Here is a 23,439-nt window from a genome sequence, read left to right as displayed (position 1 = left end):
CAAAGATGATTTGGGGGAATCTGCTAAAAAAAGTTTACTTCTATATATTCTGATTTCTAGATCCTAGAAACTTTATTCAATGGTTTATTCAGGGGTCTATAAAAATACATTGTTATAAATATAAGTAAAATAATAATATAATAAATTTAAATGTTTTATTTTTGATAAAATTTGATATATGGTGTTAGGTTAGGGCCTACAATGTCAAGAATGTAAAGGGAAGTGAGAAGTATTTAGACAACAACAAGAGATTGGGAAGTATTTTTATCAATATGGCTTCGAAACCTGGTAATATCCGGTGGATTAGAACCGGTTCTCAGCCAAACTAAAAAACCTTGTATAGATTGTATAGACACTTTTTCACAATTATGAAAATAAAAAGTATAAAGTCAATATCAGTTTTGTTAACTCAGGCCCATGGCCCCTCGGGGTTAACATAACTTGTTTTAATTTTATAATTTTCAATTTAATATCCGCGGAAAGCTGTCTTTAATACGTTGCGATAAATAACTATTCCCACCGCCGTCTCACAATCACACAAATACACACACACACAAAATACACACATACACCCACACACACACTGATACCTACACGTCACACCTACACACACACACACACACTTACGTATTACTACATATAGGCACCGAAATGACATACACAGAAACTCAAACACACGCACATACACACATACATCGACACTCAAACAGTAAAACCTTCCTTTTCTTATTAAAAAAAACAACCCCACCCCTCGTCCCCTCAGACTACTAAACAACACAACTCCGCCCCCCTTGTAAACTTTCCATACTCACAAACATATTCTCCACCCCCTTTTTGTTTCTTTCTGTCCCCTTTTTTACAACTAAAGTTTCAATTGAAGTTGCCATTGCTTGAAGCTTTGCTGTACTGCTTTAATATGTCCCTGGTAAGCCGCAAAAAATGTTTTGTTTAAAAAAATAAAATTATATTATTGTTACATCCTTTAATCTGTGGTGGTTTACTTCAATGTGACTAGTTAAGCACAGAATACCCCCATACCCTTTATTATTTTAGTTCAGTTCAGGTAAGGTTATACTAGGTAGTGGGTAGCCCGCAATGGTATAGCACCGCATGTTAGTGTCCTCTGCAAAGGTCAGGCATACAAAAATCCCCCTCTTATTTTCAAAAAAAAATGATTTAATCTTGACAAGCCCATAGAGGGAAAGCACCTTAATTATTCCAAATATTACATTTTATTTTACCACTTCAAGTTTTTTAGGATATTTTACAAAAAAGTTCAAGTTATGCTAAAAATACATTTTAGTCCTTTCTCCCCCCCCCCCCATTATTTTTAGTATCATAATTAACAGGCTCATTAGATATTCGTAAAAATACAAATTTTGCTACTTTTATTACATGCTAATTTTTGAATAAACACTTAGCAGTATTTATTGTCGCACAAGACGGGAGGAAAGATTTAAGGAGATGGGGGGGCAGAGGGCGCGCGCGTATTTCCCCATCCCCTTCTACACTTTGCAACAGCGGTCAGTTTGCTCATATGATCCATGTATTCAATGAGTCCTCTCTCCCCATCTGCTAAGGGATTGGTTGGTTGGCCTTTTTTTTAGTAAAAATTATTAATTAATTTTTTTCTCTCACAAAAATGCAATTTTTTATGACATAAGTTTTTATTAACATGATTTTAAGTGTAAACTTTGCCACCAATCAAAAGGTATCCTACAGGGGACAGAACTCACATACTCGTTCTATACCTTCATTGTGATGGCTGAAGAGGAAAATAAAAGAAACAGCTGCATTTTATTCTACAACAATCCCAAGCAGCGCAAGCATAGTAATAATAAACAGCTGTTTGATAATGATAACCTAAAAGACAACTCTAGCAGCGCTGGTGCTAATAAAAGTGATGGCGTTACTGAGCTAAATGAGAAGAATGTTGTGTGTGATAAATCTGCGGCACTTCTTGATGTCGTAATTGATACTATAGATGATAATGATGATAAGTTGACCAGCGATGAACGGCGGAAGCGGTCAACGGCTTCCGCCGGCGGCGGTGGCGCGGGGAGTAGGATGACCAGCCCCCGGCCGCAGCGGGTTCATTTTAGTGATGAGGACAGTGATGGGTTCAGCCGCAGCTCGAGACATTCCAGCGGCGTTGATTTGAGACAGGAAAAGTCTTCCTCCCCGTTTTATCCATCCAGTGTTGGCTCAAGTAGCGCAGTTCAGGGTCAAGGGCCAGTTATGCGGCCAAAAGATTTAAAACTCGCCGGTATTTCTCAAAATCCCACCGGTGTAAAATCGTTGGTTGGCGTCGGCGGGGGGTCGTGTTACCACCACATACAAAATCAAGGCCCCCTAAACGCCTCCGCAATACCCATAGTGAAACCACAACACCATAGGTTTAGTTACATGCACTGTGATAGTTCTCATTACACCTGTTCACCTCTGGATGGTGGTGTGGGTGTGGGAGGTGCTGGGCTTCATCAGCACAACACCTCCAGGGAGCATCACCCAGCCACGGTTTTATATTCAGATTATGCACAGTTGTCACAGGAGCCAACAGACGAGGGGTCCAGCCAAAGTCAGCGCTTAACAAAATTAAGGAATGTTTATACAATAGTACATAAATATTTTTTTGCTATTTTTTATGTTTAAATATATCAACTGTAAAATATAAGCTTTGAAGTAAGAAAATTTATAGCAAATTTGTTTTTCTGTTTAATTGAAATGTCCCTACATCCATGAGTTTAGTTCAATTATTTTATGAAACAAAGGAAGTCATTTTTTTACGTTCTTTCCGTAAAGTAGGGTGTAAGCTTTTAGTCAAATGCTCTTATTAAGTCAAACTGTTCAAACTTTTACACCCAAATTTACGGAAAATAGTCGAAAAAATGACCCACTTTCTATTCAAGCTAAAATATACCAAAGTAAAATTGGATGTATTGTATGACCACAAATTTTAGATCTTCCTGTCCTGCTTTGATCCATGTGGCAGCTGGTTCTAACCTGGCAGCCGCAAGTAGTCAGCTTGCAGACGCAACCAGTCACCAGTCACAGATGCTACCAGAATTTCAGGTAAAATTAAAAAAAAATGTTAGGTAGGTCCAAATGAAAAGTTCAAGAGAAAGTTTTCTAAAATAATTAAAAATTTAACAGATGTTTTTCAGAAAAACTGTTTTGACTATTAACTTTTCGACCTTTTAAAGCTGATTGTTTCTTTTAATTATTATAATACTTTATGTTTTATAATGGATTTAATTCAAGGTTTTTGCAAGATTAAGAAATTTATTTCATCAAAATGTCAAAATGTTTGAAAACTAAGCAGAATAACTTAATTATTTAATATTTGTCACACTTTCATATAAAGATATTGAAAAATCCTAATACAAACTAAAATTTTTCTTTTAAAAAAAGAGGCAAAATTTAAAATAAGTTGAAAAAATGAGCTAGAAGAGTAATTTGTGTTAGTTTAGGAATGTTGCTTGTGCTGACTTCATCTAGACAGTTTCTGCACACTGATAGGCATTAGGATTATTAAAAACAAAGAAGTTTTGAAACAATTTATAAGGACATTACAGGCATAATTTAAGTCTTCATCTTGTAATACAAGATCATCATAGAAAAAAATAGCTTTTTTACATGTGACAAAAAATTTAAACAAAAACTATTATGCTCTGATTTTATTGTTGACAATTTTCTAGATAATAGACATGCATATTATATAAATGGTCTTTTCTATTCAATATTTGATCTGCAATTTAGCTTAAAGGGAACCTACAGCAAAAAGACAAGCATTTTGTCTTTTTATAAATTTTTGATGGTAATTTTGCTTCTAAGCGAAAATAAATTATATTATTTTTGTTTAGCATATTGTAAGAAAATTCTAACACCTTGAATCCATTTAATAATGTCTTTAACATTCTTGTAACAGAATTTTAATTTTTTTAAATGAAGTCTACTAGTGGAAGTTTTTGTATTATAAAAGGTCGAATATTTGACGCAGGTTTCCTTGAAATAATTAAAAGCTTTTATTCTACTGATTGTTTATGAAAATTTGCATCCTTGTCTGTGATTCTGCACAGTTTACCAACTAAATTTGAAGTCAGACATTTTAAAATTTTACAATTTCTTATCCAAGTTCACTTCATTCATTGACCAGGAATTACTTTTTACAAATATCTTAAACACATTTTAGTCTAGCACGAAATTCTTAATTTTATGGTGAATTTTACTTTACAAAGAACAAATAATTATGGCATATTTACAGTAGGTAGTGCGAAATAAGAATGAGAAAAGTTTTGTTATCGTTGTCTCTAAGAGTATTGCACAGAAACACCAGGGGTAAACGAATCATTTTTGTGAAATTATAATACAGTTCCTCTTTTTTTTTCAGTTAAATATAATGATATGTTTGGGATGGTGAAATGGCCAAAAAAAACATTACAATAGTTTTCTAAAACTTGAATCTGGAAGGACAGCCATCCCAATAGATATAATATAACTTGGATCTTACACCAGATTTTCATGTTCTCTAATAAAGTGAAACTCACAGAGAGCTAAAATCACGATTCCCCCATTCTACCCGCTTTAACCCATCCCTTACCCTCCTACTGGATGAATGAGCTGACTAATGAATAAGTTCCATGTTAGCAAGCTAAATTGACGACAATTTTTTTTCTGTCACAATATCAACATATATTCTACATCCATTGACTTCCCTATCTTTTCAACCCAACAAATAAATATTTTTATTCCTGATAATTTTCCTAACTAACAAACAACAAAGTTCAGTTGTAAGAGATGAAAAAGAAACATATTTTCTTTATCATTTTCCTTGCCAAATTGCGCGCACAGATTCTATTAGAAGTTTTTAGTTCATATGTGAAAAATATAATTTAAAAAATTGGATGAACTTGAACGTCTAAGGTTATTTGTTTGTAGGATATTGCCATTTTTAAGTTGCTAATATGGATATAATTTATTGGTCAGTTCGTTCATCCAGTAGGAGGGGAGGGGATGGGATAAAGCTACAAGCTTCACTTTATCAGAGTACATGATAATCTGGTGTAAGATCCAAGTAATAATAAATCCATTGTTAAAAATGCTTCCGGAATTTAAATACAAAAAAATTTAAATTTTTTTTTTATTAATTTAGGGTGGAGCCCCGCAGGAGAGATTACAACTTATCCTTGGTCAACTAAACGCCATCACCCATGAGCTGGCCACTATAACAGCTAGCAGCGGGGGGACAGCTGCCACACAGCTGGCTACACAGGGTTTACATCAGAACATCAATCAGGAACGGATAGTATTTTTTTTGAAACTAGTGGATCCATAGTATTAAAAAGGGATCTTGGACAAAGTAGCTTCGGACATTTATAAATAAATGTCTTGAGGCTAACATAGATTAGGTTAGGTTAGGCTATAGGCTAGGGTGCCAAGCGCTGCGGCCATGACCTTTATTACTATTGGAGAATATTTTTTCTTATAAAGCTACTTTTCTTAAGTAAATGTCCTGAAGCTACTTTGTCCAGAAGCTACTTTGTCTGAAGCTACTTTGTCTGAAGCTACTTTGTCCGAAGCTACTTTGTCCAAGATCCATTAAAGAGGGTTGAGAAATGGTCTAAAACCACCCAAAGACTTAAATTTCAAAATTTATATGGTCTAAAACCATCCAAGAACCTATATAAGCCTTACTAAATTAGATAATTTAGACGCAAGCGACAACTTGACAAAAAAAACTTAACTAAAGGATGGCTGAAACCTATAATTAAAAATTAATGAAAATTTAAATCTAACAAACACAAACACTCTAAGAGAATATAATATAAATGCACTTCGTAATGTAGGTTGGCAAACCGAAATGTAAAATGAAAATCAATATTCAATGGAAGATCAGTTTCTAATATTTATTCCCAATAATAAAATAATATTATTACAAATATTTTTTTTTATTTATCATAGGAATGGAAATATAATATATTTGGATATTATGACAGGGGAAAATTGTACTCAATTTAGGTTGTAATAATGAAACTCATTTATTGGTCAGTTAGTTGAAGCGGAGGAGATGGGGTAAAGGGGGTAGATAGGGGGTATCGTTATTTTAGCCCATTGCTAGTTTCACTTTATTAGAGAACATGAAATCATTCTAACATTCAAAAAATAATATATCCATTGTCGTAGGCGTCTACAACAGCTTTTAGCTACACTTTGCCTGAAGCTGTGTCTGTGTCAGCTGACCCTCGGCTGCGGCAGCCGGAACATGAGGATGGCGGCCTAGAACCTGTGCAAGCAGATCCCAGTGGCAGCCAGCTTGAACTCAGGTAGTAAACAAAATTCCTTTTATCCAGGGATGGGACAATGCAATGGACTAAAATTTATTTTAGTAAACCAAAATTTTGAAAAACAAAATAAACCAATATTATAAATTAAAATTGGAGAAGTTTGTGTTTCAAAACAATTAACTGGCTTTGTCCTCATACTCGATGTTTTATAATGCCTTTTGAAAAAAGACGTATTGTTTTTTCTTTACTACTATTCAAAATTGTTAAAAAATTACTTCTCGTTATTTGTTTGGTTCCCAGGACCTCCAAAGCAATGGTCTGTTTGTCGTCTATTTGTTTATTACAAGCGAAGCTTTTCTATAATTAGGGTCGGTCCGTCCGTACGTCCGTCCGTCACAGAGAGATAGCTTTTTTCGTTAATTTAGGTATGTTAGAATTGTCCTATTGATTTCAAACTTTGCATGGTGATTCCTTTAGTAGTTAGGTATGATTTAGAAAGCGTAGCAACTCTATTTTTACATGAATGTCCGTACGTCCATTTTAAACATGTTGATTTTTTTTACTTTTTTAACAACAAATTTCTATGTGATCTAATCAAGAAAGCTAACCTTGTCATAATTAGAAATGTAAATGAATGAAAAAAAAACATTTTAAAAGTTTGTACATTGAAACACTTTTATTATAAGAATTTTGTTTTCAGGGGCGAATCACCAAGTAGTTCCAGGATAACTCAACAACTAGAGGCAGGATTTTATGACAATGAACGAATTATTAATTGTCCTTCAAATTGCTGAAAATTTGGATATTTGTGTTGGAAAAAGTGGAAAGTGGGTTGAGGGCAAATTTTTACTAAAATTGTTTGTCGGGAAAACAGTAAAAGTGTCTGACTATGACGTCAGAAAAAATTAACAATTAACCAATGAGAGGCCGCTATATATTTTACCATTGTGAATACTGGCTTCTCATTGGTTAATTGTTAATTTTTTCTGACGTCATAGTCAGACACTTTTACTGTTTTCGTTTGTCGGACTCCTGGTCCCTTGTCCCTGTTAAGCCTGAGTTATTTCATAAAAAAATGCCTAAGGATTCTCCTGGTGGTGGTGATTTAAATACTCCCTCATTTGAAGAACAGAAAGCTCAAAATAGAGTCGCAAGGAATAATCAACTTAAATTTGATAGATTTAAATAGTGTGGCTTAATGTCTGCTAATTAGGGCTGCCGAGCCCTGATAAGAACGTTGTCACTAAAGTTTTACAAGTTGACGTTATTATAAAACTTTGGGGACTAGTGTAATAAAGAGCCCATTGTCCCATCTCTTCTTGGTTATATCATACCCTTTTCCTTCCTTTTATGGAACAATGGAGTGAGACTAATGTTTGACGTTTTATTCTTGAAAACTGATAGTTTGAATTTGGGAGGAAATATTTTATTGGTGGTCTGGGTTATGTATCAAATCTCCAGAGCTTACATCAGAAATTGAAATTACAAAACTAGTAATTCTTAAAAACAGCAAATAATTGAAAATGGATTAGCATAGCTTTAACATAAATAAACAAGGATGACAACATCCATAAAATCGAAGCTATTAAATAAGATGGTATGGCAACAGAATATTAACACTTAAAGAGAGTCAGAAGTTAACGAGAGCAGAATATTTTTCTATAAGTCTAAATAAAATTGTATATTAATTTTTTTCAAAAGGGTGTAAATACAGGATGCTGTTTGTGACTTTACTGTAGATATGACTCGCTTAAAATATTGTACCTTGTTGTCCTGGGAATCATTGTTCCAAAAATCAGATGAAAATGGAAAAGGTAAAAAATCAACAATAACATGTTTAAATGGACTTTCTGGTAACGATTATAGAGTTGCTACACTTTCTAAGTTTACCTAACTGTAATAGGAATCATCATACATAGTTTTATTTACACTTTTTAATCCTAATTTTCTTTACTGCGTTTTGTTTGCACGTCCCAAAATTTATTGTATTTCTTGTGAAAAGTTTTATATTTGATAAATGCTTTCCACTGTAGAAATCATATGCTGAACGCGCTAAAAGGAATCTTATTAAATATCTTATTTTTTATGAATTTCTGAAATGGAAAAATCAAAAAAAAATCAACTCAGTTTAAACGAAATAAAGGGCTCTTTTCAGGGATAAAAAGGGATAAGACAATGTAAATTCTACATACCCAATGATGAAAATCAAATTTTCTGTAGTTTAAGATTTTGGTTGAAGAGTTTTATAATGCTAGTTTGAACCAGCCAATCAAGACTTAAGTTTTTAAGGCAATAGACAGGAGAACGTGTATAAAGAACTTTGGATACCATTATAAAAAACTTTGGGTACCATTATATTTTCTAGTTCTATCACTCCTAAGCTTTTTAGGCTTATTACTTTTTAAGAAAAAAATAATTTCCTAGACGCTTTATTTCTAAATTCTTAAAGATTGTAAATATGTGATTTTTTTTTCAGTGCATGACTAAATTATTTTGTAGATTTAATCTAATTTATTACAGTAAAAATTGTTCACAAATGCTATCTAATAGCATGCAAACTACCTATAACTAGCCAAAATGCATTTTTCTCTGCGGCAATAAAATACGTGGTTATTTTATTTTATTGCAGCTTTGACAGGAAACAAAATGTATAATTCGTTGCTGTCATAATTTTTATAGTGTAACTTTTTTTTTTGAAGTTGCAATTTTACATAAATATACAAGGATAACTGGGGATAAGATAATGGATGATATTGATATATATATCCCCAATGATGATAAACAAAATTACCACTATTATAGATTACAAATGTTGGTCGAAAGTTTGGGCACTAATAGTTTGGAACCAACCAATCAAAATTACCAAAAATTTTTAGTCCAATGAAATAGCAGTTATAAAACTTTGGGTACCTGTGTAATGTACAGCACAATGTCCCCTTATTCCCTTACTGTATATATAGCATCCTCAAGACAAGAAAAGGCATTAAAGGAACCCTGCAAGAAATTTTGAGTATTTGGTCTACTCGTGGCAGTCTTTCGGCAGTTAAAGCGGTATATTTTTTTGCAGGGTTCCTTTAATGAGACAAAACATTATATGTTTACATGCTATCTTTTAATAAGGAGCTTTATTTTGTTATCTTTTAAGAAGTATTATAACATTTTTGGTATTTTATATAACTTTATGTTGATTATGATGTGAAGGCTGAATGTTGGAGGTTATATCTTTGAAGTAGAATGGGAGACACTAACTAGAATTCCAGACTCAAGGTGAGAAAATCAAACTTTTTAAAATGAAACAAGTAAAACAGTGTATGTATGTATGTAGCCTTGATTCTCTGAAGTTAGGATTCAGATGCACGAGGAGATTGGAGGCGAGAATCCTTTAACCAATCCTAAATTGGTAAGCTTCGCGCACAGCTGAGTGTATTCTATTTTACATTACAAGCTGACCCACAATTCTCGTGGAAGCTACCCAATTATTACTTAACCCTGGCCTAGAGTTTTGGCAGGTGTTCCATATTAAGCCACCCTAATTAATAGCACTCTCATATGAATGAGGAGCATAGATGAGGGAAAGCATGATTACAGTTGCTTGATAGGTAGGATCCTAACCTTATACAAATCTCCCTCCTAACAACCTAAGGGCATCACAGGAAAGGTTGCGTGATTATATTCTGACAAATTGCATTTTTCATCCAAGTGCAATATCTATGAGGGGACTTGGATTTTTTCAACCACAGCGTAGTGCGCTAAACACTACTCTATAGGACACCCTTGCTTATCTATCTTTTATAAACGTTTTAAGAGGAAAATTTTATTACCTAGGTAAAAAAATGAATTAACGTACTTCTTTTCAAAACTTTAATTGATGTAAAATGACTTTTTCATAGATTGCAAAAAAAATTTTAAAAAATTTTGGTGAAGGCGGAGTTAGTTGCTATTTTGGTTTGGTAAAATGCAATAGAATTAGCCCCGTCTTAAATCTATTATACAAGTACATTATATTGAAATTATTCTTGAAAGAAATCTATTAAAAACTCCAAGATTTAAAAATTTCATCGTACTCTTTAAAGTACGTGGACACTTGAACGATAGATTTTTATTTCTTTTTTCATTTTATCAGTTTAAGCTTGATTAAATTCTTTGAATTATTTGAAAATCTTGTTTGTTAGAAAATTATAAAGAGCACTGTAAAATGTAATTTTTTGTTTAAATTGATATATATACTTCAGAACTGCAATCGTAAAATTAAATGATTAGGTAATTTTTTTTACAGTATATAAAAATTTAAACTAATACAGGTTAGGTCGGCTGGCAAATTCTCGGAGCCTTCAGCAAGCACTGGGACACTGTGATAATTATGACCCTTGGAAACATGAATTCTATTTCAACTATAGACACAGGAAATCTATTAATATTATAACATTTAATTAGATCATTAAATGAAATAGAAATTATACCGAAGAAAATATTAAAGAAGTGGCCCACCTTATCCTTAAATCAGACACACATTTTATTTTATTTTAAAACTGAATTTCATAAACATGAATTATATAATATATATGTACTTTTATTTATGTTCCTTAAATCATATGACTAAACTGCTGCCTTTAATTATACAATCCCTTTGATATTGCGGTTGAAGACAACACATATATGTTGATAAAATCGGATGCGAGTTGTCATGATTGTAAAAGGTGGTCATATGACAGCTGGGAAGCATGATCGCCAGGGATTGTGGCACCTTGACTGACCAAAATTGCCCGTAGGAGCCTTTTACTTTTTATTGGTCTATAAAGACCTTTAATGTTTTTATTTTATTGTCTGTGGATAACTTAATTAAACTTTTAAAATATGTTTTCTTGTTAGAGTTGCTTTTTAAATTTTTATATAAACGTTCAAAACTAAAGAATTTAATGACAGGGTGCGAGAGGATAATGGGCTGTTTAGTGTGATAGTACCCAAAATTTTAGTACCAAACTATTTCTTATTTGTTGGCTTAACTTAACTTTAAGACTTTCATTGAATTTTTACTGGTTAGTTTATTAAGTTCAACCACCAATTGTAATCTTCAGAAGAGGTAATTTTGTGTATCATCATTGTAAATAAACATATTTTTTTCGGCCATTGTCTTATCCCTTTAAGTCGGTGAGAACAAAGAAAGAAATAATAAATTAAATTGCAATCTTTTAATCCTTTTCAAATTATACAAGGCAAAACTATTTGAAAATAAATAATTTCGCTTTTTCCTCAAAATTTTTTTCCAAGAAGTGATTACATGGAAGTAATGGTTAGGAAATTAAGGTTGCAGTTTAATAAAGACTAGAGGCTGCACCACTGGCATTAAGAGGATCTGTATTAGAAGGGGTAGAGAGGGATAAAATAATTTAAAACTGAATTTTCAACTTATCCTTAATAGAGAACTAAAAAAACTATTTTGCATTTTAAATACTAACGCCTGAGCCACTAGCATCTAGTTGCTTTGCATTAGAATGGCATGGGTAAGGAAAGCAGAAAGTAGCCTAAAACTGTACCAGGATCTAAATGAAGCTCCCATAAAAAGGATGACTCAGTTCAGTAGTTATCTAAATCTTTAGCTTAAAGACAAAAACCTTACCACCAAATATTATACCAATTAAAAAGATTAAAAACACCCAAAATAAGGACAACAAATAATATTCATCTCAAAGTGTTATAAAACATATTTGAGAACCATTTTTAGTACAATACATTCGTAAGAAACTAAAATTTTGTCAATTATCATTTCAATTAAAAAAATATAACATTTGAGACAAATGTACTTTGAAACAACATGTGTTAGATGTACTCAGAAATGTGAGTTTTAAATGTTAAAGTATATACAATATATTTAACCTAAAGATGTGAAAATTTATTTTATGACATATTAAGAATCAAAAAGTAAAACATTCCCAAAAATGTAAAATATAATATAATTTGATGGGTTAAACAATTCCAATGCATTAAGGTCTCTAATATTTTTTCCAGTTCCATGGCTTCAAAACCAATTAATATACGTTGGATTAGAACCGGTACTCAGCCTTACTGAATATAAAGCATCAATTACAGACAATTTTCCACGAATGTCAAAATAAAAGATAATGAAATTAATACTAATTTTAATATTATAATTTTTCATTTTGATATCCACGGAAAGCTGTCTATATTATTATATTTGAAAAATCTAAATTAAAAATTTACTTGCTATGCTACAATTGGATCATATCACTCTTGGTGAGAGATTTTGCACATTTCACATGAACTCAGCACTTTATTAAAAATATCAATTATATACAGGAATCTGAAGGGATAAGACAATTAAAGATAAATTAATGTACATTCCCAATAATGATAAACAAAGTTACACCTTCTATAAATAAAAAAATAGATGATTGGAAAGGTTAATCGAATTAAATACAATTCATTAAAAGTTTTTTGAGCCAACGAATAAGATAACGTGGTCATAAAACCTCGGGCAATTTATAGTCAAATGTCCCCTTCCTCCCTGATAATACTGCATTATCTAATTTATATTACTTTTGATTGATGATATTATAGATTATATTTGTACAGGAATTTTGAGGATATTTTAACCTATTATTCAACAAGAAGTCTGCATATTAGTTTAGACTCGTGTGCTATTGCATTTGTCCAGGTAATATATTTATACACCAGCTATACATACGTTCAAGGGTGAGGGTAAATGGGTGTTTAACCTCCTAAAACTTTAAAACCCCTCATTTCACCCTCTTAAAATTTTGATAAAATATATTATACCCCCAGCAAACCTTTTAAATCGCCTCATTTTACACCCTCAAAATAAAATGCTTGAACGTTATTGAGCAGCTATTCCACAATTAATGTTTTCTTATGTCTGTTTGATTAAGCTAGATTGGCAACTATAATTTTCATTTCGTTTACTGTTTAATTTTAGCGGCGCTCTTCCCAAAATTGCCTGTCAAGCACTGAAAACTCCTCTCCATATTTTAAAAGTAAATTGAAAAAAGAAGGGGGGAGATTTTTGCCTTATTATCTATACAGAAAACTTATTTCTAAGAATAAGAGGGAGACACTTTGGATGATAACGCCAATTTAGTATCTGCCTTTCCTTGATACAAAAAGTAAAGTTGTTAGATAAAAAAACACTGAAAATGGCGTTTGTTTGGGTTTTAAAATTAGTTATTGTTTAATCTTTTTATGATATTTGATGGATTATAACTTTAAAAGAAAAAAATAGGTTATATTTCTAATTGAATAGGTTTGTGCGTTTAAAATATTATTTACATGAAAGACTATTATTTTTAAAACGCAATTTATTATTGAGTTGAATTTGAAAGAAGTCAGTTCTTTCGAAAAAACATTTATTTAATGGTTATTTTAAGCACTTTGACTTACGAATAACGTTTAACGGGAATGGTAATAAAAAAGAGAAACCATATTCGAATGGAAATCACATTATAGTATTTTACATAGTAACTCTATAAACAGTGCGTGTAATTGTGTATTAACCTTTCTTGATTATTTTATTTAAAGCTTAACTAAAGTTAGGGTTGGTCACTTCGTCTGTAACGTATAGACGTTAATTTAGAAATGGTAGAACTGTCCTAATAATCTTAAACTTGGAATACTGATTCATTTAACAGTTAAATTGATATTTTGCTAATTAATGTCTGACACTCGAAGTCTTAATGTTCGTTTTTCCTACTATCAGTTTTTAGATCTTCGCTTTAATGGATGTTGTTATCCTTGTTTGATTCCAATTTAAAGTGTTATAATTATCTTGCCTTGAAGAAAAAACATTTCATTTAATTTTATTTAGGATCTAGTGTACTGGGGCTTATCCGAGCAGACGCTAGAACCCTGCTGCTTAAAGAGATATGTAGATTCAAAGGTCAGTGAAACTTTAGTTTCTTTGTTGTTAAACAGGCGGATACGCCCCTAGCATATAGGGGTTCTGTATTTAAAGGTCCAGAAAAGGTTTAGATAAATATCTTAAAACAATCAAAAGACTGAAATCTAATAAACAAATTATTATATAACTATCACTGGACCTATGTGAGGCTAGTCTAAAAATAAACCTAATCGGTTCAGTAGTTATTAAGATCTCAAGACCTTAATACTATTTAGAATAGGATAAAGCTCTAATTAAATTCATGAGTATTTGACAAAATTAAATAGTTTTTTTTAGAAAAGGGGACTTTAACAATGTTTTCTTCAAAAATATTAATAATGCAAATAACAAAGTCAAAAAAATAAATGTTCATAATTTAATAAAAAAAAAACATAGAATGAATTTTTAGATATTAATTAAGTTCATCATACATGACATGCAAACAATCCTTATAGTAAAGTAACAGGATGTCTGTTTGTCTGTCTGTTTGTGTGTACCAAAGGATCTTGCTAACCGCTGAACCAATCGGATTCTCCTTAACAGGGTAGCTTCTCATAGGTCCTGGGAAGGTTTATAACAATTTGGGTGGAGGGTAGACTTCAACGCAACATGCATAAAGAGGTATCGTAGAGACTTGGTCGCAAAAAAGATAGGTATCATAGAGACTTGAACCAAAAAAACAAACATTTAAAGAGCCAATAGAGGCCTCCAGAGGCGTAGCCGCTAGTGTAAAAGTAAAGCATTAGTTGATAGAAACGGATGACCCACACCCAACAAATTTACTTTAATTAATCTTATTTTCAGAGATCTAAAGAGATAAGACAATGGCCGATAAATTGATGTACATCCCCTGTGATAAAACACAAAATTACCCTTTTTTAGTAGATTAAAATTAGTGGTTGAAACGTTTAAACACTACTTGATGAATCAACCAATCAAAGTTCACTAAAGTCCCCAAAGTTGTTAAGCCAAAAAATAGAAAACATTATTATAAAACTTTGGAGACTAGTGTAATAAACATCCCATTGTCCCCTCTCTCTCTGGCTATTTTGCAAAATAAATCTTTTTATAAATCGTATGCGCATCGTTTTAAGTGTGAGAGAATAAAAACATCTGGATATATCTACACAATTGATATGTGGGTCAAACTAGGGAGGGAGGGGACATTGGACTGTTTATTGCAATAGTCCCAAAAGTTTTATAATAGCGTTGTCTTAACAACTATTGGACTTTTAATGAGTTTTGATTGGATGGTTCATTCAGTTGAGTGTCCAAACGTTTCAACAACTAATTGCAATTTACTATAGGAATAATTTATGAATCATCTTTTGGGATGTACATTATTTTTTCGGCCATTGGCGTATCTCTTTAGATCCCTGGGGAAACTAATTCTTAATTGAGGTGGTGTAGAGTAGATCTTATCCTGTATATATACTGGAATAGTCAAAAGAATCTGAAATAGATTTTATTCCTAATTGATTGTCGAAGTTCAGTTAACTACTAACTATGTAACATAATAAAAATAATTAGGTCGAACATAGAGATATAATTTTTTAAGTTAAAGGGCGTTTTCACTTGTTAAGTGCCTGGTTAAGCAGAGCACATAACACCCTTGACGCCTATTATATTTGAAATAAATCGAAAATAATTGGATTAGGGGGGGGGTCAGCTTTTAGATTTTTTGTTTATTACTTTAGATAAGATAAGGTTAGGATATATTTGGGTACTATGTTTCCCCGCAAGGGGCTTGGCTTTTTAAATTTATATCCAAAGGGAGTGAGAGATTTTAGGGCTCGTAAAGGATGTACTTTGAATAATTATGTTTGAATAGGTAAGTCTAGATAATAAATGTAATAGTATACATGTATAACCCAGACAACTAACTTGTAGTGGGGACCCATTGAATGTCGGTTCAGGGTCTCTAACCCGGGAACATACAGTTGTTTAACCCGTACCCCATCTATTCTTTTACTTTAATGTCTAGATAAACAATCATTTTTGTATATTTTGTAGGAACGTGTATGTGTATTGTTAGGGCATAGTTTGGATTTTCACTTGGAGGGTAACACATATGTTTTTTTTTGTGTAGAATCCCCTTTTCTTCAGTTGTTCACTATTTGTAATAACTTGTTTTCTAGCCCTTTTGGGTTCATAAACCAGAAGAATTCTAGCCTAGCAAAATTATATCTGATAATTTTTTTCTCCCAATATCTACTTAATTTTCTTTTACTCTATAACTGGAAAACAAATTTTATTTTGCATACAGATTTTAAAAATGTTATTTTGAGCCGAAAGTTTTAGTGAAATCGTTATATTATAACTTTGAAATTCAACTGGATATCTAAACAACAGAAAATCCATATTTTTTTTCTCACTAGTAGGTTTTAATTGTAGTCGAGGCATGATTTCAAATTCAAAGAATTATATTTTTCAATTAAAAGTATTTCACAGAATTAACTATTTATCCTCAAATATATTTTCCTTTAAAGTTTTAAAATTTCTGTTCTTGTTAATGCAACATTTTTAAAAGCGAGGCTTTTCTAAAATTAGGGTCGGTCCGTGCGTCCGTACGTCTAAGATAGATAGCTTTTTTCATTAATTTAGACATGTTAGAATTGTCCTGTCGATTTTAAATTTTGCATGGTGATTCCTGTAGTAGTTAGGCACGATTTGGAAAGCGTAGCAACTCTATAACCATTACAAGAATGTCCGTACGTCCATTTTAAACATGTTGATTTTTTACATTTTTAACAACTAATTTTTACGTGATCTAATTATCCGATTGTTCTGATTATTGGTATACTAATTACTAGGACAACAAAGTACAATATTATAAGCAAAGCAACTCTATAATCAAGTCCTAAAAATGTAAGTATGTTAATAAACATTATCCTGTATCAAGAAGTTTTTCAACAAATTTACTCACAATTTTGCTTTGACTCATTTTTCAGTTTTGACACTATACAAGTGTTAATGTCCGTTTGTCCTACCGTTTCAGCGCTTCGCTTTTATGGATGTTGTCATCCTTGTTTATTTAAAAACTCCACATGCTTACCATGGAGGGAGGGGAAATTTGTCTCTTAATTACACTGGTCTCCAAAGTCTTATAATAACGCTTTCTTATTCGTTGGGTCAACAACTTTTAGGACTATTATTAAATTTTGATTGGTTGTTTTATCAAATTGATTGTCCAAAATTTTTAACCACTAATTTGATTCAAAAGAAGTTTTTTTTGTGTATCATCATTGGGGATGTACAGTGTACACCAATTTATCGGGCATTGTCTTTATATTCCTGCCTGCTTACGCATATGTTATTTCTTTTTATTGTTTTTTAGGAGAGCCTAGACTGGGACCTTCAGAATCCGTTTAACGAAGTTGACATTGAGGTAACCTGATATTTATTTCCATATTATTATACACACTAAACAAACAATTATTTATTCAAGAATATTAAGTATTACATAAAAAAGGACTATTGTATGTATGTTAACGATAAGATGGAAAATTCCAGTTGCTACATAAATTGTAAATGGTTATGGGGAAAAGAAGTATTTTCAGTATTGTTTCGAAACCGATTGAGTCGCTGGATTAGAACCGGATCTCAGCCATACTGAATAATCATGTATAGCATCGTATTACAGACAATTGTTCACAAATATTAAAAATCATAAAATTTGCACCCGCATTCGGCCCCTCGGAGCTAATAAAACTATTTTTAATATTATATTTTTTTATCCGTGGAAAGCTGTAAAGCTATAATAGGATGCGATAAATATCTATATTTACTGATACCAATATTTGTAATTTAATACGTTTTAGTACAATTTAACCCTTAACGGTCGGGGGAGGGGGGGGGGGCGTTGAACGCCCCCCCATCCGGTTTTTTCTATCTCATTTTCTGTGTGTGAAAGATGAAGAGCCCAAACTGCTTGACTTTTTAAGTATGGGTATGACACATAACTGAGAGTTGGAATTTTTTGAATATCTCCATCCTGGCGGGCACAGGATGCCAGCAAACCTGGCAGGGTCATCCAGGTAAAGAGCAAAAATATTTTTTTGACTAAAACGAAGCATTTTATCATACCAAAATACTAAAAAATCCTCTAGTAGTACATCCTTATATAAAATACAGGTGTTCAAGTCACTTTCAGGTTCCAGGTATGATCCTGCAGGTCCTGATCCTCCAGGTCTCCAGAAATCTTTAAAAGGCTCCTGTGGCCGCAATTTTTGACTTAGAGACTTCAAATTTTAAACTTTAGCTTTTCTTACATGTCTACATAACGTATTAAAATTTCATGAAGATCCGCCGCCGTTTTCCCGCCGACCGCCGACTGCGGCGGCTAACAGCTGCCAAGTACAGCTGCAACCGCTGAAATTTATATTTTGATATTTCTAATGTAAAATTTACATAAAGATAAACATTTTCTGGAAAAAAATTTTTCTTCTAGCTTCAAAAATAAGAAAATTACAGCCGTTACAGGTGCGGCAAGGGGCCCGACTGTAAAGGGTTAAAAGTTAGGACCCAAAGTCGCACCTTTTGGTAAGTAAAGCATACGTGAACCTGTAAAATAATTATCAATCTTACAAACTGTTAGTTTATGGTTATTTTTACATTTCAATAATATATTTTCTATAATAACTATAGAATTAATCATAGCCTTAATATCTTATTACATTTAGAAGTAAGATTTTATTCTGTTCGTTAAGATCTCTACATACATTTTAGGAAAGCTTTATAAAGGTGCCAGTATGTATTTAGGATTTCTTAAATTTTTTTTTTTTCGGGTTGGTTTTAGGCTATTAAACTACCTTACGTTTCTCTAGATGTTAGGGGCTAGTGTGATTTTTAAAAAGCACATGTTCTAGTTATGGTTATAGATTAGTTAATATATTTATAACTAGCGGCTACGCCCCTAGAGGCCTCTAGGGGCACTTGAGGAGGAGAGAGTCGAATTTAATGACCCAATTTCTTATTTTAGATTTTTTAAAAATTTTAGTTAAAAAAAATTTAATTTTTTTTTTGGGGAGGGGATTTTTCATTTTTGCGGGTTGTTGGTTGTGTCCCACCCCCCAAGAAAATAGTTATAAACCTTCCCGGGACCTATGAGAAGCTACCCTGTTAAGGAGACCCTGATCGGTTCAGCGGTTAGCGAGATCCTTCGGTACAGACACACAGACACACAGACGCACAGATACACAGATACACAGACACACAAACAAACATCCTGTTACTTTAGTATAAGGTTGTTACTTTACATATTTATATCGATTTTAGCAGAATTAACAGTAACATATTTATTTTTAGGTAATTTTTGAATTAAACATCTGCACTTACCCAACTTACCAACTGACTTTTTTCGGTTTTTAAGTTTTTCTTCTTGAGAAAAAAATATTTTTAACAATTTAAATTACTGGGGATTTACAGAGTATTTAGCCTCAAACTTAACATGCATCATTTTGTGTTTGTAGAATACAGGGAAGGGAGGGGACATTGGACTGTTAATTGAACTGGTACCCAAACTTTTTCAAACATGATTTATCATTAGTTAGCTTAAAACTTTGGGTACTTTTCTTAAAATCTTGGTTAGTTTGTACAAAACTTAAATGGCCCAACTTTTCTACCAATGATTCAAATCTACAGAAGGGGTTATTTTGTATATTGTAATTGGGGGTTTACATCTATTTATCGTCCATTGTATTATCCATTATGATCTTAAGTAAAAAAGTATTTAAGAAAACGGATATAGTCTCTTTCGTTAGTTGATTGCCCCGCAAGGTTAGAGCCCACCGCAGGGGCTAGAAATAGAAGAAAAGCTACTGTGAAAATCCGAAGAAACTCCCCTTAAGGGGCGTTGCCACGACAGGGACTGTACCCAAGAAGACTTTTTTGGGCCTTAAAATAATGTATGAACCAATTAAATGAGCTTATTCTGTCTTTCTCTTTCAAGTACAAATTATAGAAGTTTCAACCTGTTAGCAGTCAGAAATGATTTGGCTATTTTTCTGATAGCAAAAATTCAAGTTATTTTGAATTAACACCCACATCAAATTTACGTTTCAAATAAGTTAAGAACTGGTTCATTCTTTGTCTTTTTTTACGTGTGTTTTTTTCTGAGTCTGTTTAATGTGTATTTCGGTGGGTATATGTAGTAAAGATTGTGTGTGTGTGTTTGTTTGGCCAGTTCCTAATTAATATTGGGAAAAAGACACAGTTTTCTAACTGCTTTCTCTCCTTCTCTCTCTCTCTCTCTCTCTCTCTCTCTCTCTCTCTCTCTCTCTCTCTCTCTCTTTCTCTCTTTCCTCTCTCTCTCTCTCTCTCTCTCTCTCTCTCTCTCTCTCTCTCTCTCTCTCTCTCTCTCTCTCTCTCTCTCTCTTTTCACCTTCTTTCTTACCTGCACTTTCTCCTTTTTTTTCTATACTCTTACTCGCTTGTGCGTTTCAGTTCAAAATTTGAGCACAATTGGATGATTCGAGCAAAAACAATATTTCGGTACTTTCCCCAAATTGCCAAGGGAGCAAATTAAAAAAAAATGAAAATATTATGGGGGGAAGGGGGTTATGATTTTCTAACCAAATGCATAATGCCTGAGTGGCCTATATTAATATGGTTCTACACAGTACCCAAATATATTCTGAATTAATCTAACCTAAAGTAAAACACGAAAAAGTCCTCTCCCTATTTTTTCTAATAATAGGGGTCGAACTGGGTTTTCTGTGCGTGACAATACACTTTATTGGAAACAGCTATTATTTCTGAAGAAGCTGATGTAAAAATTTCTTAAGAAGCCCATGTAAAAAATTTGAAGCCTTACCTGCAGAATCAAATCCTGTAGTTTTTTCATGACTTTTGTAAAAAATTCTCTATACTTTCTAGTTAAGTGTTAAATAATTTCCAGTATGCCTACGAAACTGATTAATATCCGCTGGAGTAGAACCGGTTCTCAGCCATAACTAAAAATCATTTATAGCATCGTATTACAGACAATTTTTCTACGAATATTAAAAAGTATCACAAAATAAATACCCGTTTTGGGAGCCTGGGTCTTTGTCCCCTCTGGGCTAACAAAACTGGTTTTAATCTTATTTTTTTTCTTCAATTTTTATCCGCAGAAAGATGTCTATAATACGATAGTATAACTATTCCAAACTTATGAATACTCTATTTCTACTTTTATCCAATCCTAACCCATAGTGCGTCAGTTTTAACTATTTTCTAAAGGGTAAAACAAAATATTTCACGGCTGGGCGCTCTTAGGAAAAAGGCATGCGAAAACATTTCACAAATCATTCAAAATACAATTTTTGTTCAAAAGTAATTACTATAACATATTGATATTGTAATTTTTTTACGCATATCTTCTTTGTTTATAGATGACTTTTAAAATTAAAAAACTTATATGTCATAAACCTGAAAAATATCAAGTTTTATCTATTTCTAAATTAAAATCATTAGGAATCTAAATGGATAAGACAATAGTTGATAAATTGATATACATCCTCAATACTGTTAAAGAAAATTAATTTTTCTGTACATTTAGATTATAGGTAGAAAATTTTGAACACTAATAGTTTGAGACCAAAGGATAAAAATACAATAAAAGTACTCAAAGTTTTGGGCCAACATAGTCTAATAACTTTTGATGCCAGTGTCCCTTCCCATCCTAAAAACTACTAAATTACAGAGTCAATTTTGTTCAAAGAATTTAAAATTACGATTTTGAGCTGTTATAAATATGCTTCTTGTAAGCAAAGAACTTTTAATTTCATGGCTTTTATCTTTATCTTATTTAAATTAGGTTTTTCCATTGACTCAATGTGGAGATTGGATGAAGAAAATGTGGAATCTGTTTGAACACCCCAGCTCATCTATACCTGCAAGATTTATAGGTAAATAATTGGGTTTTCTGGATATCAGGGTTTGGCAGCCGCGCCTCAGCCGCCTGTAAGCCTCAGGGAAACCAATTTACAATTTCAAAAATCAGCTGGAAGTCCAAACCTGACCTAAAAATGAAAATATTAAAAACAATTTCAAATCATTCAAACTGGTCTAAGTTTGAGGCTTATTCGCGGCTGACGCGCGGCTGCCAAGCTCTGAGTGTCCTTGTTTTAGTGCAGCTAGTTATGGCTAGGATATGTGGATGCAGCTCAAGGTAAAAGTTCCTTGTAACGATTATCAACAAACATCTATGTATGAACTGCTAGCTGCAAAACGGCTGAATGCCCGCACATCGTAATATGCGGCATTAGAAGCCCTTTCAATAATTTGGAACAGCAAAGATTCAATGATGCACAGGGAAACACTAAAGAAACACGCCTAAAATAAGTCTTATACGCGTATTTATGTGCACTGCGATATAACTGTGCATTATAGAGTTATGACTATTCCTGATAATTTATATGCCTTCTTTTGTCGGTTAAATTTTGTGAATCTAATAGTTCCACCACCGTTTGTCCGTTAGCATGTTTGGAGATAATCGATCTCAGTAACATTTTACCGTGAACTGCACTAGATCCGTTATGCATTTATAGATCATTAGGAAAATTGATTAAGAGAGGGGTAAGATTCTTGTAAAATCCGTAAAGGTTATGTGTTATAAGTATAAAACAGTAGTAGAACGATAAAAATTTGTCTACAGTTCTTTTCAATAAGAAATACACATATTTAGTGAATATTATCGTTCTATTACTATTTTTAAGCCTTAAAACACACACCTTTACGGTTTCTACCAGAAACCTACCCCTCTCTTTATCTTATTTATTGGTGGATTTTTGAAATTTTTGAAATCTAGATTGTGTAAAACTATCTTACCTAATATAATATAGTGTGATTAATTAAGAATTAAGTATCTATTCTATTTATGATTATTTGTTTATAGGTTTGATATCAATAACGTGTATATTTTTATCCACTGTAATTCTGACCCTGGAGACCCTGCCTGTATTTCAGGAACATTTCCAAATAAATCAAAGATAAATTTAAACCTTTTCATGGGGAAAAAATGTTCTAAGTTTATGTGTAATTAAATTCACTTTTGACTTCCCTCTAGTCTATAGAGTCTGCATGAAGATATTAGAGTAAAACAATATAAGGGGGAATAACTGTATGTCCCAACCCCGAGGACCTGTGCCGACTTTCAATTGGGTCTTCGATTATCAGCCAATAGTGTCGGGAACATTAACACAGCCAAGTTGCACTAAAAAGAGCAGAAATCAATTTTCCAGCAGACAAAAGGTCCCCAACACT

General features: G+C 32.5%; 1 protein-coding gene across 1 annotated transcript; it reads left to right on the top strand.

Annotated features, from left to right (window-relative positions):
- Positions 1-1,714: 1,714 nt before the first annotated feature.
- LOC145331980 (uncharacterized) lies at positions 1,715-23,275 on the top strand. The gene is made up of 13 exons (XM_080176873.1): positions 1,715-2,600; positions 2,961-3,072; positions 5,153-5,297; positions 6,185-6,323; positions 6,985-7,027; positions 7,369-7,440; positions 9,487-9,551; positions 10,586-10,690; positions 12,879-12,957; positions 14,122-14,193; positions 17,531-17,581; positions 21,992-22,082; positions 23,072-23,275. Exons 1-13 carry the CDS (start codon positions 1,762-1,764, stop codon positions 23,167-23,169), a joined length of 1,911 nt encoding a protein of 636 aa, XP_080032999.1. The 5' UTR covers positions 1,715-1,761; the 3' UTR covers positions 23,170-23,275.
- Positions 23,276-23,439: the final 164 nt, after the last annotated feature.

This window comes from Acartia tonsa, chromosome 1 (genome assembly GCF_053477335.1).
Source record: "Acartia tonsa isolate MP-2025a chromosome 1, ASM5347733v1, whole genome shotgun sequence".
NCBI lineage: Eukaryota > Metazoa > Arthropoda > Copepoda > Calanoida > Acartiidae > Acartia > Acartia tonsa.
Note: the sequence above shows the minus strand (reverse complement) of the source record. Positions and strands in the feature narration are given on the sequence as shown.